The 16,651-nt window shown below is 40.5% G+C and overlaps 1 protein-coding gene across 2 annotated transcripts; it reads left to right on the top strand.

The window, feature by feature from the left end:
* The first annotated feature begins 5,587 nt into the window (after positions 1–5,587).
* Positions 5,588–13,499, top strand: LOC146514672 (uncharacterized). 2 transcript variants are annotated; one of them, XM_085169012.1, is made up of 3 exons: positions 5,589–5,802; positions 7,432–7,868; positions 8,023–13,499. In XM_085169012.1, exons 2-3 carry the CDS (start codon positions 7,549–7,551, stop codon positions 8,492–8,494), a joined length of 792 nt encoding a protein of 263 aa, XP_085025138.1. In that variant the 5' UTR covers positions 5,589–5,802; positions 7,432–7,548; the 3' UTR covers positions 8,495–13,499. The 2 variants fall into 2 exon arrangements, with proteins under 2 accessions (XP_085025139.1, XP_085025138.1); XM_085169013.1 differs by having other exon boundaries at positions 5,588–7,868.
* Positions 13,500–16,651: the final 3,152 nt, after the last annotated feature.

The following is a 16,651-nucleotide window of genomic DNA, read 5'->3' as shown; positions in this document are numbered from 1 at the left end:
TTATATGTACATTGCAGTGAGCAAACTTGAACTACTAACCTGTTTTTTTTAACAGAAAAGCAGAGACAGGAGACATCAGTTGCGTTCGGTCTGCAGGCTCTTCCTCGTCTGAGGCAGAGAAGCGTTGCAACGGCCTATCGCGCTCACCACTATCTCCCCCTTGTGGCAATGCCACGCAATTACATTGTCCATAACTCTAAATGAAAAGTGCAATACCACCATAAAATCAGGTCTTTTACATCAAAACAATTCACACAAAAATTGCAATTGTGACCATACACTTGTGGGCGTCACACTTCCATCTCTGTCTGATGTCTACAACCAGTGCTGCGTTATCAGAGGTTGTATCATCATAAATGATGCCTCCCATCATTTATGATGGGAGGCATCATTTATGATGATACATAAATGATGCCTTTAAGCATTTAAAGCAGCATTTAAGCATTTGCATCAGGACCACAAGACTGGCAAATAACATTTCCCCCACCATAATCAGACTACTAAACTAAAACATGTGACTCTGATTTCTGGACATAAACTTTCTATTATGCAGAAGATTTTATTCTGCATTTTATTCTACACTGTCTTTAATTAGACCCAGTTATTGTAGTTATTAATGTTGATATGGCACTTATATGTTACATTAAGTGCTTATTTGCCTAGAGCAAGCAGAAATGTTATTTTATTTTTATGCATAAAAAGAAATTGACAAGCTCAGTTCAAATAGGTGTTAGCTGCAAAGTGAGTGCTGATTATAGTTAATGGTGCTATATAACCATAGCACCATTAACTTTCTGACTGGTCCCATATAAGCTTAAATTTCACTGGGTAATTGTGTCAAATTACCCAAGGAAACTAAATCTGGTCCCAAACAAGGAAGCGGATATTTTGTTTTACTGGGAACTATTAGTAGCTTTTCTGTGGGTAGAGTGTGGAAACTGAAAAATGAAGCAGAATAAAAACTGTATTCTTTCTAATGGCCAACAGGAGGTGACTTGTAAAAAAAACACACACAAAAACTATCCTTGATTTATGATCTCATTAACCACTTTTCTGATGAATTTATGGTCCCAATTGCGCGGCAGATTGACAACCTGTCCTCTTGCCCTGCGACAGCTGGGTTTGGAAGAGGCGGGATGGGCAGTAAACCATGTTGTTTGTCAAGGTGGGCCTAACTTGTGTGAGTGTGCAGTTTCCCTCGGTTTCTAATAGTCCACCGCTCTTTCCACCAAAATGATGATGAACAAAATGCTGAGCTCACAGATCACTAACCAGCATCTGATGTCACAGTGGCTACATCCCTCTTTTATATAAACCGCCACTAAGTCTGATGTTATTAGCCATTTCTGGGTCTAAACTCTTCTTCTGTTCCCAGACTCAGACAGACACAGACACTAAATACAAGAGGGAATCAGGACAAAGAGGAAACACCTGGGGACATGGCTGGCAAGAATCTAGCAGAAAAGACTGGGGGACTGAACACAACACACACCGGACAGGAGACTATCAAAGTAAAGCAGGAAGTAGGGGGAAGACACCGAACACACGCAAGACTAAGACAAACAGGACACGAAAGGGAACAAACTAAATAACCAGGAACCTAAGAACTAGAAATACAAACAAAGAAAGAGGCTTGAGAGCATTAAACTATACTGAACAAAGACAAAGAAACAGATCATTAAAACAATAAACAAAATCCAAAAAACCATAATCCAAAACACTCAGTCAATGACCCAGAAACCCTAACACACTGAGAGTTTAAAACGGTCAGATTCTTTCTTCTTCAATAAAATCTTCAGTGTGACTGCTCTCCCAGGTGTTACAGCAAAATTTAACATCCAGGCATCCATGAAATACGGGATTCACAAAGTTTAATGGAGTTAGAAGTTAGTAGGAAGTTAGTTCACTAGTTTCCATTTAAAGATGATACACTGCGTTCTAACTGAGGGATTTCTAAAAAAAAAAAAAAAAAGAAAGAAAAAAAAAGGCAAAGGCAAAGCTCTACTGTCACTTTGGACATAAATGAAGAAGGAAATCTAAACAGAAGCAATGTTTGTAGAGTTACTGAAGTTGGTTTACCTGGCATATAACCATGTGTTACTTGGTGGGTTGGTTAGAATAATATAAAAACATTAGCATAGTGAAACAGGAGGATGAACTCCTCAGTAAAAGTTAATGTGAGATGGGCAGAGACAAATGCAATCACTTTACAGGAAAAAGAGGCTATAAACAAACCACACTTCAGTCAGGGGAACACCTGCTATGGAAAACTTAACTATTCATATGTATGATTCTTTTCTGACACGTTCAAATATTTGGTGTCTGTCAAACCTGTTAGCCCAAGGGCTGTAGTTACACCGTAAGGTTTAAAAAACTAAGAAAAAGGCAGAGAGACTGACAATGGCTGTTTTTTTTTATATATTAAATATAATTATTACAACAATTATTATTATTACAACAAGCAGATACAAAGATGGTGAGGATGGAGTAATAGAAACTGAAAGTAAGGTAAGAGGGAGCTGTGTTTCAGACCAGTATTAACTGGATAAAAAGAGCATAAAAATTCTCAGAAGTCACATTTAATAGAGAGTATTTTTGTTACATGAAAAAGTAATAAAAGCTGCCTACTTATTAGTGCTCAGTACTACAGTCTGAAGGAAAATCGCCCACATTTTGCTTCACAAGTAGCTTTTTCCTAAGGGGAAAAAATTTATTTTCTTAGGAAATAGAGCCTAGACAGCCCCTTCTGAAACTGACTTCCCGTTCAGCTTGCTGTCAAAGTGGACGCCCAGGTACTTGTACTAACCCCCACTTCAACATCCTGTCCCAGAATAGACACAGGCCATGTAGCTGTCGTCTTGCTTCTAAATTTGACCGCCATCTCTCCAGATGGCGTTCAAATATGGAGCAACCCTGGAGGTCCCGTTCCGGGGTCTGCTTCTGTCCGTTGAGCCTCTCTAATAGCCAACTCGATCTCCCAGGTCAGGGCCCCAATTACACAGGTGGGCGGTAGAATGGGAGAGTAAGCTGCGTCTTCAGAGGCGGCGAATTGGCATGAGAGGGCGTCTGGCTTGACATTACGGGAACCGGGTCTGTGATTGTGATTGTGAACTGGAATCTAGTAAAAAACAGGGCCCACCTGGCTTGCCTAGCGTTGAGGCGCTTTGCCTATCGAATGTACTCCAGGTTCTTGCGATCGGTCCAGACCACAAATGGCTGGGAAGCGCCCTCCAGCCAATGGCGCCACTCCTCCAGAGCTAGCTTGATGGCTAGTAGCTCTCGGTCTCCTACATCATAGTTGCTCTCTGCGGAGGTGAGACGGCGTAAAAAGTAGGCACAGGGGTGAAGCTTACCACCTTGCTGCTGGGAAAGCACCGCCCCCACTCCAGCATCCGAGGCGTCCACCTCTACAATGAACTGCAGGTTTAGGTCGGGTTGGACGAGAATGAGCAAATGCTTGTTGAGCCGGTTCATCCCAGCAGAAGGGAACCTTGGGAGAAGTGAGACAGGTCAGAGGCAAGTGAAGTTTACTGTAGTCGCGAATAAAGCGACGATAGACGTTCGCAAACCCCAGAAAGCTTTGAAGCTGTTTATGGTTAGAGGGGGTCGGCCAGTCAACAACGGCTTGAACCTTCGCGGGATCAATTTTGAGGTTACCGTGGTCAATGATGTGGCCCAGGAAGGAAACAGTTGAGATATGAAACTCACACTTCTCCCCTTTAACAAAGAGACGCTGAAGGACTTGCCTGACATGGCGTTGGTGTTCGATGACAGAGCGGGAGAAGATGAGGATGTCATCCAAGTAGACGAAAACGAAGTGGTCAATGAAATCCCGGAGAATGTCGTTCACGAGAGCCTGAAACACAGCTGGTTCATTGGTGAGACCAAAAGGCATTACAAGATATTCGAAATGGCCCAGATGAGTATTGAAAGCTGTTTTCCACTCACCCCCCTCCCTTATTCTCACCAGATGGTAGGCGTTGCGCAGGTCCAGCTTTGAGAAGATAGTGGCCCCCTGGAGAAGCTCGAACGCAGAACTCAGCAGCGGGAGGGGATACTTGTTTTTAACTGTGATGGCCACGATAGTCGATACAGGGCAACTCTTGTCCTTCTTACTGACAAAAAAGAAACCGGCTGCAACAGATGTGGGCAAGGGACGAATGAGACCCGCGGCAAGGGATTCGTTGATGTATCTCTCCATGCTCTCATGCTCAGGTTGGGACAGGCTGTACAACCTACTGGTCAGGAGTGGTGCGCCTGGGAGGAGGTCAATCCCACAGTCGTACGGCCGGTGGGGGGGGGGGGGGGGGAGGGAGCGTGCCTTATCCTTACAAAACACCAGTGCCAGGTCGTGATAAACAGACGGCACGGAGGACAGATCTGACGGTTCGGAGATCGCTGAATTGGTTGGTGGGTTCATGGCGGGGGTGGCGGCTTTTAAACAGGACATGTGACACTCTTCCCCCCCACCCCGAAATACTTTCTTTCCTCCAATCGATCATAGGGTTATGTTGATGTAGCCAGGGGTAGTCTAAGACTAGCCTAAGACTAGCAGTGTGAGTGGGGCTTTAAGGACATAAAAAAGACATAAAACTGTATGAATTCAGAGAAACAGAGCGTGCTGATCAGCGTGCAGCTGATCCGCCTGGCCGTGACAAATAGTTTTTCCTTATACTTCGTTTAGTTTTACTCTTTGAGCTTTGTGTTTCCTTGGATTTTGCATTCCTGACAATAGAGGCTACTTTCATTAAAGAGACATTAAGAATAACCAAACTAAATGTAGACGTCAGAATGAAGACACGTTTTTCTGTTATCGTCTTAGTTTTTTTAAGAAACAGGACAGCTGCTGAAGCCTTTTCTGGCAGGTTTCCTGGGCGGATCACCTCCTCTCTGAACTACAACTGGGCTTCTGATAAGAGATCTTTTAATATTACTCCCGACTTCAATATCAGAGGATTGCAAGGTTGCCAGGCAGGGATATTGAGCGAAAGCTAAGAGTTTCTCCCTTTCGGCTTGGCCCGGCATCAAAACTTATTAGATAGATAAATGAGAGCTGGACTTGTGCCGGAGTGGGCCTCTTTCTGTGCCTGTGTGTCATTTATTCGTCCCTGAATAAAGGCTCCATCAGATAGCGGGTAGCCTTTCATGGCGGCCTCCATCTCTCTGCATCTGTTGACCCTCCGCGGCACAGTCGGGATAATTTGGGCTCTGAAACAGCACTTTCCCTTTGAAACAGCTTTTGTTAATTTTGTTCTTTCTTACTCAGATAAACCTCAGATTTAGAGGTCAGGAAGCATATATGTGGTTCTTCTACTCTATTGGGCATTTTGTTATCTTATTTATCAAAGCAAAGAAGCCTTAAAAACCCCTTTTTATAAAGCATTTCTTTGTTATATGAGGCTGTACAGCAAAATAGGAGGCTTGCTTTTTTATCGTACATGGTTGGATGATGTGAGTGGTATTTATAGCATTGTAAGAATTAAATATTGCTTCTACTCAGTAGAGCGTCTGTCATCTGCTTTGTCTATCAGAATTAAGCTCAGGTCCTTGAAAAAAGCATTTCCTTGACTAGTTTCCTGTAACCATGGTAATAGGAAGTCCTCTCCAATCACGTTTTCGTACTGTATGTCAGGGAAGTGAACAGCTTCCTGCTGTTTTCACTGGCTTCCTCTCCACTGGTGTGAACTCAGGATTCTGGAAAGTTGCGCAGCTCTTAACCACAGCTCTTGTTGTGAGCAGTTATTTTTCTCTTTTCTGCATTTTCTAATGAATTTGCCCTCAACGCAGTCACATTTGAATGACGTAAGTTTAAACTTTCTTGTAAAAATTGAGACCAAACAGGAGTTTAGGCAGTGGCAGTTTCAAGATTTCATTTTTATTTCTTATGCTTTCAATACTTTTCAGGTGATTACTCGAGTGAACAAAACCAGTGAGATCAATTAATTTCTCTAATAATGTGATTCTGTAGCTTTATCTAAATTTATTTTCATATCACTGCTCAGTGGGACACGAGAGCTGCATGTATAAAATCAGCTGTCAGATCTGACTTTAAAAATCTTTTAAAGGTTTGCTAACTTTGCCCTAAAGTAAGGTTTTAAAAGTCATACTTAAAGCACCATCTTTGCTGTTGTGTGATTCTACATTCGGGATTCTTCATTGACATGTCTCTCTCTTCTACACTCTCTGGCTATTTTGTTAGCTACGTCTTGCTAGTTCTAAGCTGGGCTCCATTTGGTCTTCACTCCTACATTAGTTCACATAGATTCAACAAGATGCTGGAAACATTCCCCAGAGATTTTTGTCCATATTGACATTATAGCATTAAACAGTTACTGCGGATTTGTCAGCTACACATCCATAATGCAAATTTCCTGTTTTTCCACATTCCAAGGGTGCTCTCACCAGATTCAGATCTGTTGACTTTGGAGGTGACAGTGAATTGCTTGCCACATTCAATAAACGAGTTAAGATTATTTGAGACATGATGTATTATAATGGCAGAACTGTGGTCATAAAGGGGTGGACATGGTCAGCAACAATACTCAGGTAGGCTGTTGTGTATAAACAGCACTCACTTGGTTGTAACGAGTGGTTATTTCAGTTACTGTTGCCATCGTATCAGCTCCAAGCAGTCTGGCTATTCTCCTCTGACCTCTTCTAGCATCAACAAGATATTTTCACACAGAGAAAATGCTGCTCACTGGATATTTTCTCTCTGTAAAGCCCAGAGATGATTGTGTGGGAAAATTCCAGTAGCTCAGCAGTTTCTGAAATACTCAGCCCAGCCTGTTTGGCACCAACAACCATGCCATGTTCAGTGTCACTTAAATCACCTTTCTTCCCCATTCTGATGCCCAGTTTGAACTTCAGTTGATCATCTTAACCATGTGTATTTGACTAACTGTATTAGATTGCTGCTGTGAGATTGGCTGATCGCTGCTATTAAAGTGGTCAATGGGCATAATGTTTCCGATATAACATATTAAATATACTATATTAAACGTGGTCTGTGTTAGTTTTAGGCAGTTTTTTTTTAAACTCTTGAATCTTTAGGAATCAATAGAGATGGGATAAGTAAGACAAGCACAGAGATATGTTGGCAACTACCTGGTAACCACTGGTTGTTTAGATACCCACCACTATAAAGTCTGTGTTTGGGTTACTGTGGTCATAGTCTGGTGGGTTCACAGTAAGTGAATGGATGTCTTTTGTCCAGCCTCTTATTTAGACATCCTCCTCTCACAAACCTAATGGATTCTTTCCAGTGATAAGGCAGTGTTATACGTGTGGGAAAAAAACTGTAGAGGGAATATTCTGCCATTGTCTGCAGTTAGAGTGAAAACATCTAAGAATAACAGTGAACTACATAAAAGATAACAAAAGCATATCAAACAGAACAGGCATACAGAGAAAGTTTATTTTATATTTCAGAGAGACTAAAAACCACTTCCTGGGGAGTCACGGACACACTTGCGAGAAAGAAATGGAGAACTGATTTACATCAAGCTGCACTCCATTACTCCTCCTCACTGGATCAAACTGGCAGCGATGCAGCTTGGTCATCCAGTCACCATCAGCACTTCTCTCCAAATCCCTCCCCAACCTCAGAGTCTGATATTCAGGAGCCGACACCCATTCCTGCTAGACTCCATCCAGCCCGTGTTGGTCAGGGCTATCATCAATCCAAAACGGGGGATGGAGGAACCTCTCCAGCCGCAGACTCCACAAAGCCCCAGTAACTGCAGCTCATCGGGACCTGGTGGGAAATCCTGCTGGAGTTTAGACCTGAGGGTGGCTATTCTTCTGCTTACTCTGGCAGGAGCAGTAATCCTCCTGCTGCTGTACAGACTGTTACAGCTAAGACACAGGTGTGTACATGTGTAATAACATGTAGCCAAAAGGTAAATTGATGTCAGGCTTGTTTGGTAAGTCACCTGTGTGCGTCTTGATCCAACTCAGTTTGGCCTCAGAAATGGGATCCGAATTTTACCACTATATTTACTTGGGTTATGTTTTCTTCAGGCTGAGGATGGCCAGAGCGAGGCATGCTTTGGAGTACACCAGCTTCTACCACAGTGGCACCTACACACTCAAACACCCAACACCTTGTCAGGAGCTGCCAGAGAAGAACAGGGCAGTACCTGAAGACACTGCACCACTCCAAACCATAACCTCAGTGACACCTGCTGTCATCACCCCAGTGCCACCTCCATCGCCACCCTCACCGGCACCCCCTCCACTGCCACTCCCCCCACCTCCTGTCCTACCACGTCCACCTCTTCACCCTCCAGTTTCTCTCCCTCCGACACCCCCTGTCCTGTCACTCCCTCTTCCCGTGCCTGTCATCCACACCACCCCGCCCAGCCCTCACCTGTCATGGGGTGCCTGCTCAGATGCAGATGTTTATTCTCGGATTGGGACTTTCAGGCCATCCAGGCTTTCCAACCTCTCCAACCAGTCGACGGTCATCCTGTTTGAACACTCATCTGTTTGAACTCTCACAGAATGTGTGTGATCTCCTCAAGGAGTCTGTGACTGTGAAGGGATTACAAGATGTTTCCTGTACTCTATGTTTGTGTGTGTGTAATATACAGCAAAATATAAGAGGTTAACATTTCAGAACTTTAAAACATGAAGGTTGCACTTTGTCAGCCACTGAAGGGCTTTATTGACAAAAAAAAAGAAAAAAAAAGAAGAAGCAATAAAATTGCAATTTAATTAAAAACACCTCTATTATAACCATGTTTTTTTTTTTAACTTGATTGTGACGTCAGGAGGACAGATGAAACCCTCCACTTGTCCAAGAAGCAGGACTAAAAAACTACCAATAGCAGATGAACAGTATGTAAAACAGGGCTTATGAATACATCAACTTTTTGGTGGAGGATTTCAAGAGCGAGGTACAACAGTGAACATCTACAGTCATCTGTAAAACATGGCAGAAGGTTGCATTTCAGTCAGTGGTGTCAGGGAACGTGTTAAAGTTTATGTGAATGCTAACAAAGCACAGCTAGATCCACCAATCAGAACCATTTGGAAGCATCTGATTGACAACAGCTTTATTTCTTAGCATGACAGGGATCCCATGAAAAGAAAAAATTAAGAATTTGAAAATTCATGGATTATAATGATTGTATTTTAGAGTTTAAAATAGTTTGATCAAAGACCTTTCAATCCTGGTGGATTAACCATTACAGAAACATAAAAAAATAAATAAATAAATTACCTATGCTATTAATTTAGGGCAGATATGGCATAACTCTTGCATTTTGTGGTGGCCTCATAAGTTTGTTAAGCACTGTATAACGAGTCCATCACCAGGTAGTTAGTAACACATTTTTGTGTTTTCGTTGTGTGACCACATTCAGGTGTGAATAAGAAATTCTGCATTACATACTTCATCGTGCAGATTGAGAAAATACACACCTCGTTATTTGTCTTAAAATATTGTAATTTAAAAAAATTATAATAATAATGATATTTTTAAATATTAAAAACATAACCATAATCCCTAGTCACTTTAGCTATCTAGTGATCACCTAATGATTAACTCACTATTACTTTCTGGCTCTTTCTGTGGCTCCTTACTGAGCATCATAACTTACAAAATGATCATTTTGTTTTCTTTAAAACTCGACGACAGTGTTTAGGAAAATGTTCACTACCATCATAAATCAAGAGACCTGTAGGTTCATTTTCTCATATTCTCCTGTACATTCTGATGTTTAATGGCCTCCTGAGTTAGAAATATGGGATTAATGTCAATGCCATCCTTCCAGCCCTCTCACCTGGATGCTGTTAGTCTCCTAAAATGAGACTGTTATCTCTTAGTGGCCAATACTGCTAAATCCTTCCATGAAAAATGGGGATTCAAGTAAACAGTGCATGTATCATCAAATTTTAAGAGGAACTTTAACTAATGATAGAAGTCATGTATATGTATAACCATGTATAATTTCTGCTGCATGAAGTAGTTCTGAAGTTTGAAGGATTCTTAAAGTGGATATGCAACATTTCAAAATGAAAAACTTTGATTTATAATCAACACATCCAGAAAACAAACACATTCATATTCATCCTTGCCTGACATTTCCTCATTTTATTTAATTGCCTCTGCTGTAAATTGTTACAAATGTCTTTCCTCCTCAGCTTACAACCACTTACGAGACATTGCAGAAGCGCATGCACAGATTGAATTAACTGGCTTTTAGAATGGAGACCGTGACCCCACAAGCAGACTTGGATGCAGAAATGACTAAAGATACAAGGTACACAAGGTCTCGGTTTTCACCCCAGCAGGCAGAGAGCAACAAACAACCATCAACTAAAACAGCTTCCCTTTACAAACTAATGTTGAATTATAAATGAGAGGTTGGGAAAAACATATTGAAAGATTGAAGAAAAATTCACCTTGTTAATGTGGCCACTAAGATCACCATAGAAACAAGATGTTAGATGTCAGATGTTACCCTTGTGCCAATGGGGCTTTTTAATCTCTTCCCCAGTTCATCCACTGGGGAAGAGCACTAATAAAATAGTTAAGAGTTGAGCGATTGCATTGTTAAACAGACGGTTTAATAATCATGTTTGAATTTTTTACAGTTAAAGGCTTATATTACTAAATGAAGCAAAAGCTTATGATACAGAAAGAGACAGAGAGAGGGGTGGGGTGGGGGAGGGGGGGACACATGAATGCAAAGAATGGTGTGAAACAGGGAGGGACGCTGCCATGAAAACCCAGCTCAGGAAATACCTCCCAACTGAGGAAACAATGAGCTCTGCTACTGCAACCAGTCAGTAAAAATGGTTACGATAAACAGGTTAGGAGTGCTATGTTTCCAATCTGGCAGTAGTTTATTTATTACAAACCACTTGAGTTTTGCATTGTGGAGGGCACCCTGAAGTAATTAAGTGCATGTTGTTATTCATGCAAAGTAAGAAAATATGTCAAAAGTTGTCAGTATTCCAGTTGGCATAAAAACTAGACTGAAAATGAGTGAAAAAGCAACCAGTGCCCCCCAAAAAGCTTTGAAAGATCATGAAAAAGCCAAGAGACAGACATAATTGTTCTTTTCAAACTGGTCAGTCTACCTGTAACTTAGCTGCACAAATCTAGTGATACCTCAAATCTCAGCGCAGGGAAATTTGTTTAATGAGGCAAACTGACCTCTACAGGCAATATTTGATGCTGGTGTGTTTTGTTGCTTACAGTGAATTTCCTGTTTGGCCAGATAAAGCTTTCTGCTTAGCCAGCATTAGTTTAAGTAATAAAGTGGACAACCTGGTATTCATTGTAGCAGCTAGCTGGCTAACATTATCTCTAGAAAAATGCGGTCTCTAGCCACAACAATCTTCATTGTCTTTAGCTAGTGATCAATGGACTCCATAAGCTATCATAAACTAGTGCTGCTCAGTGATGAAAATGCAAACAGAGGTGATTTTCTTAAAAAAAAGAAAAAAAAACTAGGGAACAAATAAAAAACAAGCAAGCAAACAGAAATAGCTAAGAGGCTGTTAGAGGAAACTGTATGTCAGTGTGATACAAGCCAATTTAAATGCTCCCATTTTCATATTAACATTCAGATCAGAGTTATTAGTAGTGAAATACTGAAGTACTCCTATTCGTTAAGTTAATCACTGAATAGCATATTGCTTGTGCTAAGAATCACTGGATTAAAAGCATATAAACTATTAGGAGAAATAGATCAATTTTAATTACATGTACACCGATCAGCTCAGCAGCCACAACTGATCCCTAGAAGGTCAGCTGAATTGATTATCGCTACACTGGATTTAAGGGAACCTTATGAGATTAGGTAAGATCACAATCTTATTTCCTGCAAGAATTTCTTTCCCAAAAGGTAACATGAGTAGCACAAGTGCATGTTCTTCTGCAAGGTGGCATATTTTGTAGAAATATGTAACTATATAGCTAATGAATGTTGTCTCTTGGTGTTTTCTTTTTCCTTTTTTGACAAGAAATGTTTAGATAGAAAGAAAGATAGATAATGAATATAATTCATGCAGACTGTTATGGGCCTTTGACCTAACATTTTGAGTTTTGGAATGTTTTGAGTTTTCTGTGAACTCATGAGCTCTATATCTAGTTCTTTCAACAGAACAATGTTTCGCTTTGGTTCCAGTCTGCGTTCCTCATTAGGTTATGCAGTCTTTAGTTATAATCTTTTGTGATCCCTTTCTGTTCTCACAGTCAGTCATGTCTCCATGTTTGTTCATCCCCTGTCACTGTGTCACATTCACGTGTTTCAGTCGTGGGTTCAGTCTTTGTTACTTCCTGTTTTATTTTAATAGTCTCTTGTCCCGTGTGCATTATGTTCAGTCTTGCGTCCTCTTGTCTCGTTAGTCAGATTCCATCCAGCTGTGTTTCCTATCATCCTGATTACCTGGCGTGTATACATTGTGTGAGTGTCCACTTTGGTCTTTGTTGTGTTGTTGTGTAATCCCTCGCAGAATGGTTTTTTATTGTTTTTGTCTTATTTCTGTACTTTTAGTTTATATAACCACCTTTTAGTTTAGCCCTTGTGTTTCTTACCAACTTTTTGTGCCAAAATCTAACATAAAACAACAAAAAAGCATTTTGAGTTACCAACATGAAAAATGTGAAATCTGTGTTGTGTATGATTTAAACTTAGATCTCTGATATATGTGGTAAAGAGTCATCAACCTATCCAATCTCCCAATGTGCACTTTTCTTTGTATTTTAAAAGTGGAAAATAGTTATTCTGTGAAAATGAACGCAAATCATTAGATTATTAAATATATTTAGGCAAAAAAGGTTTTGACTATTTGAATTATGAAGTAATGTTATTATGGCATGTTCTCATCAGAGGGGATGTGAGCTGTAAGGGAACTAAAAACACATAGTGTGAAAAACAATTATCTAATTACTGTCACTGGCATCATTAGCCACATCTATTGTATTCTATTGTCTATGTATCCTGTTCATGGGCTCTGTAGGTTTTCACTCCTTTTAAATAAAAAAAGAGAAAAATATTCAATATTCTTCAGGTATTTATGATAATTATTATCTATAACAGTGAGTAAAAGTGTTCTAAATCTTGCTTGGCTGTGTCTGACTGGTAGGAACAGTGTTTGCAGTGCTAAATAAAATGAAATACAGTTTCTGTCCCTACTTAACTCATGTAACTGTGTATCAGATCGAGGATCATTACTTACTGTGTCATAGTCGCCATTTGCTGGAACGAGTGTGTCGACCATCACACAGTCCAGTGACCAGGTATCAATGACTTCACACTTCATGCACTACAATTTTAATGCCTTGAGTTTAACAGATTGGACATCCCTATCTTGTTTATGTAAACCAGATGACACAAGAGAGGGTGTTTATAACTTACACTTTCATACCAAAAGACTACAGATGGGTTTTTAGGTCAGTACAGCTAGTTTTGATTTCTGTGCCACACAGTTTATTGAAAGTAAAAAAAAAAAAAATCAAACATTAAAGACCTTATCCTTTCCTAAAAACAAACGTGGTGTTAAACAATGAGGAAATGCTGAAAGGTAAATCTCAGTTATCGCTGAAATCACGCAGTCAAATTCCAGAGAAGATTGATGTCAGCTGTCGGCAATAAAAACAGACTTCCACCTTCACAATATTTATATGTGTCCCAAAACATCCATACAGGCAGATTTAAGAGGCAGATGGAAAATGTCATGGATTGATCCATCCTTAATAACATGGGTGAGGATGATGAGGATGCGTGGAAATTGCTTTCCCAAGCGACATAGACAATATTGTGCTTTGAACATCAAGAGAAATTTTCCATTCCTCTGAAGGAAAACAAAAAGGCTGTGCTATGACTCTGACGTTTTCATCTTCCTTTCATTGTTTACAAATGAACCAGAATGCATGGACAAAACTACAGTGGGAGAAATGATGACTGCTTTTTTAAAATTAGTGACTAAATGCAAAAATCTTTGTGGAATCTATTTTTCCTTTGAGTTCAGTTCATTTTAAATTTTTCCAACAGCATATTATTTTCTTTATAATTATCAATATTCACCATTTCAATTGCTGTAGCAAAGAACTTCAGAAATCCTTAATAACTTAGTTATTTCCTATCTTATAACCACCTCATTTGATTGATGATTAGGCTTTTCTTTAAATGAGATTTTACTTGCCTGGGTCCACACTATAGACTGTATATTAAAGATGGATGAATCCACTGTAAAGTTTGCCCTAATGTTCGGGTTTTAGTCACCAGTTTTTTGAAACTCGAGCAGATCAGCCAATGCCAGCAAACTTTATCAGCAAACTGCATCTAAAGCTTTCAATACAATGTCAAAAATAGCTGCAAACTAAGGAACTAATAATGTAAAAACATAGTAGCAATAGTAGGACAGCAAATCAGGGAAAAGTTGGATGAGAACAGGAGCTCAAACGGTAGGCCATGCCCCTCAGGGTGTCCTGTGGAAGCTCCTTTGGGAGTTGGCTGTTGGACTGCCAGTGCTGCTTATTGTCACTGAGTTGGTTCATAAATAAAGAGAGGAGGACTCTGTGTCTTCAGGATCTTGTAACTGCTTTTTGCAAACGATGCAGTCCTATTGGCTTTATCAAGTGGGGACCTCCTGCTTTAATTTGGCAACTTTGCAACTGAGTGCAAGGCAGCTAGTATAAGGAGGAAGAGCTCCAAGTCTGAGGCCGTGGTTCTCAATCAGAAAAAAGGTGGCGTATCCACTCCAGTTTGGGAATGAGTTGCTGCCCCAATTGTATGAGCCAAAGTAGCTTGGGGATTTGATAACAGATGAGGGAAGGATAGAGCAGAAGAGTAACAACAGACTGGAGCAGGATGCTGAACTGATGTGTTATGGTGAGGAGAGAGCTTGGCGTGAAAGAAAAAAGAGAAATTTATCAGTTGATCTACATCCCCACCCTCATCTATGGCAAGGAGCTGTGGGTAGTGATCAGATGAATGAGATTGCCGATACAGCAGTGGAATTAGCTTCCAAGGTGATAAGGTGATTAACTCAGTCATTCAAGAGGAGCTCAGAGTAGATCAGCTACCACTTCACATCAAAAATTACCAGTTTTGGGTGGCTTTAACTAGGATGCTTCCTGGATGAGACGTTTCAGGCATATTCAGATGAGCCCCACACTGAAAAAAAGAACGTGTTGGATTTATTTAATTCAATAGTTGCACACAGATGTTTTGCTTTGACATCAACTTGAACAACTGAGATAAATTAACACTTAATTTTAAAACATTAGGTAATTTCTGTTTAATACACCCAAGATGCTGACAGAAATCCAAGAGATGGCCAGTCTCCTTTTTTCAGTGCACCTCACAATTCCTCGAAGTCCCCCCAGAAGAGCTGAAGCAGGTGGCTGGGGAGAGTTAGGTTAGAGTTAGGAATGACAGATAGATGGATGGATATTCCGATTGCCAAGGATTTGAATTAGGGTTATGGTTAGGGCTCGAGATGTCACACAACTTAGATCTTAGAGGGTTGAAAAAACAAAAAAACATGTTAATAACACAGTCTGGACCCATTACAGGGAACTCAAGATTAGGGATGGGTACCGGTATCCGGTGCCATGATGGCACCGGTTCTGACATAAACGGTAGTAACCAGACTGAAAAGCAGCGACCAATTTTGTGTTCTCCATTCTTTAAGCACCGGTTTGAGCACCGTTTAAGCACCGGCACCGTTTCAAAAGTACCGGTTTGGCACCAGTATCAGATAAAACCTAAACGATACCCATCCCTACTCAAGATCAAGAGGTTGAGAAAAAAAGGTCATCACATACAACTCTGCACATTCTTACTCCTTTTCCTTTATACACATGATAGTTACTCTTAACATCTTGTGCTCAATCTGCTGGAGATGAGATTGAACACCTGCTGGAGGTATCAAACAGCAAGACAACAAAGAAAGAGCTTCTGTTTGATGTCAAACTTAAAATGACGCCTGTGAAACCAAACAAAGTCACAGCGCTGACACCTGCTGCAGGTTCAGGAGGGTCAGACTGAGGCCGAAAAGGCTCTAAGATTTATGAAAGGATTGAAGAGAGAGAGGAGCGAGCAGTGTCTGATTCAACAAAATGCAGAATAATACAGTGGTTTGGGCCTAATAATAGTTACAGACCCTAATTTCTCTTAAATCACTACTTGTTACACATTTTGTTTTCTATGCTGAATACTGGAAAATTTCATCTTCAACAGCCTGCTAAGATTTGATAAATCAGGTTAAGATATTAGATATGATACTGAGGATTTATCCTTTGCTTCAGTTCAGTTCAAATGCAGGATCAGGAGCACTTAAATTCATTAAAACTTAGCTCCAGGCCTCCAGTTGGCAAAGTTAATTTAATAAAGATATACTCATAATGAGTCTTGACTTCATTACTTTTAGAGGAGCCCTGAGCTGCACACCAAACCATCACGACTTCACAGCAGAGGCTTCATTTGTTTACTTGCGCCTCCAGAAGAGACACTCGTGCATGACCAGGAATGTGTGTTTCACATGAACCCATCAACAGAAGCTTGATCACCAATGAAAGAACAGCTACACGTTCAGAACTCTGTAACTACACAGTGTGCTGCGATAAAAGAAGCAGGAGAGTATTTCTTACAGTGCACACTCCAAAAAAACCCAAAAACTAAGGATT

The sequence above is a fragment of the Neolamprologus multifasciatus genome, chromosome 7 (assembly GCF_963576455.1).
Source record: "Neolamprologus multifasciatus chromosome 7, fNeoMul1.2, whole genome shotgun sequence".
Lineage (NCBI taxonomy): Eukaryota > Metazoa > Chordata > Actinopteri > Cichliformes > Cichlidae > Neolamprologus > Neolamprologus multifasciatus.
Note: the sequence above shows the minus strand (reverse complement) of the source record. Positions and strands in the feature narration are given on the sequence as shown.

What these genes read in the sequence shown, in the direction of transcription:
- LOC146514672 (XM_085169013.1), top strand. Translation starts at nt 7,549, where the DNA reads ATGCAGCTTGGTCATCCAGTCACCATCAGCACTTCTCTCCAAATCCCT. An exon ending in CTGTTACAGCTAAGACACAG is followed by an intron (nt 7,869 to 8,022) that starts GTGTGTACATGT and finishes TGTTTTCTTCAG; the next exon opens with GCTGAGGATGGCCAGAGCGA.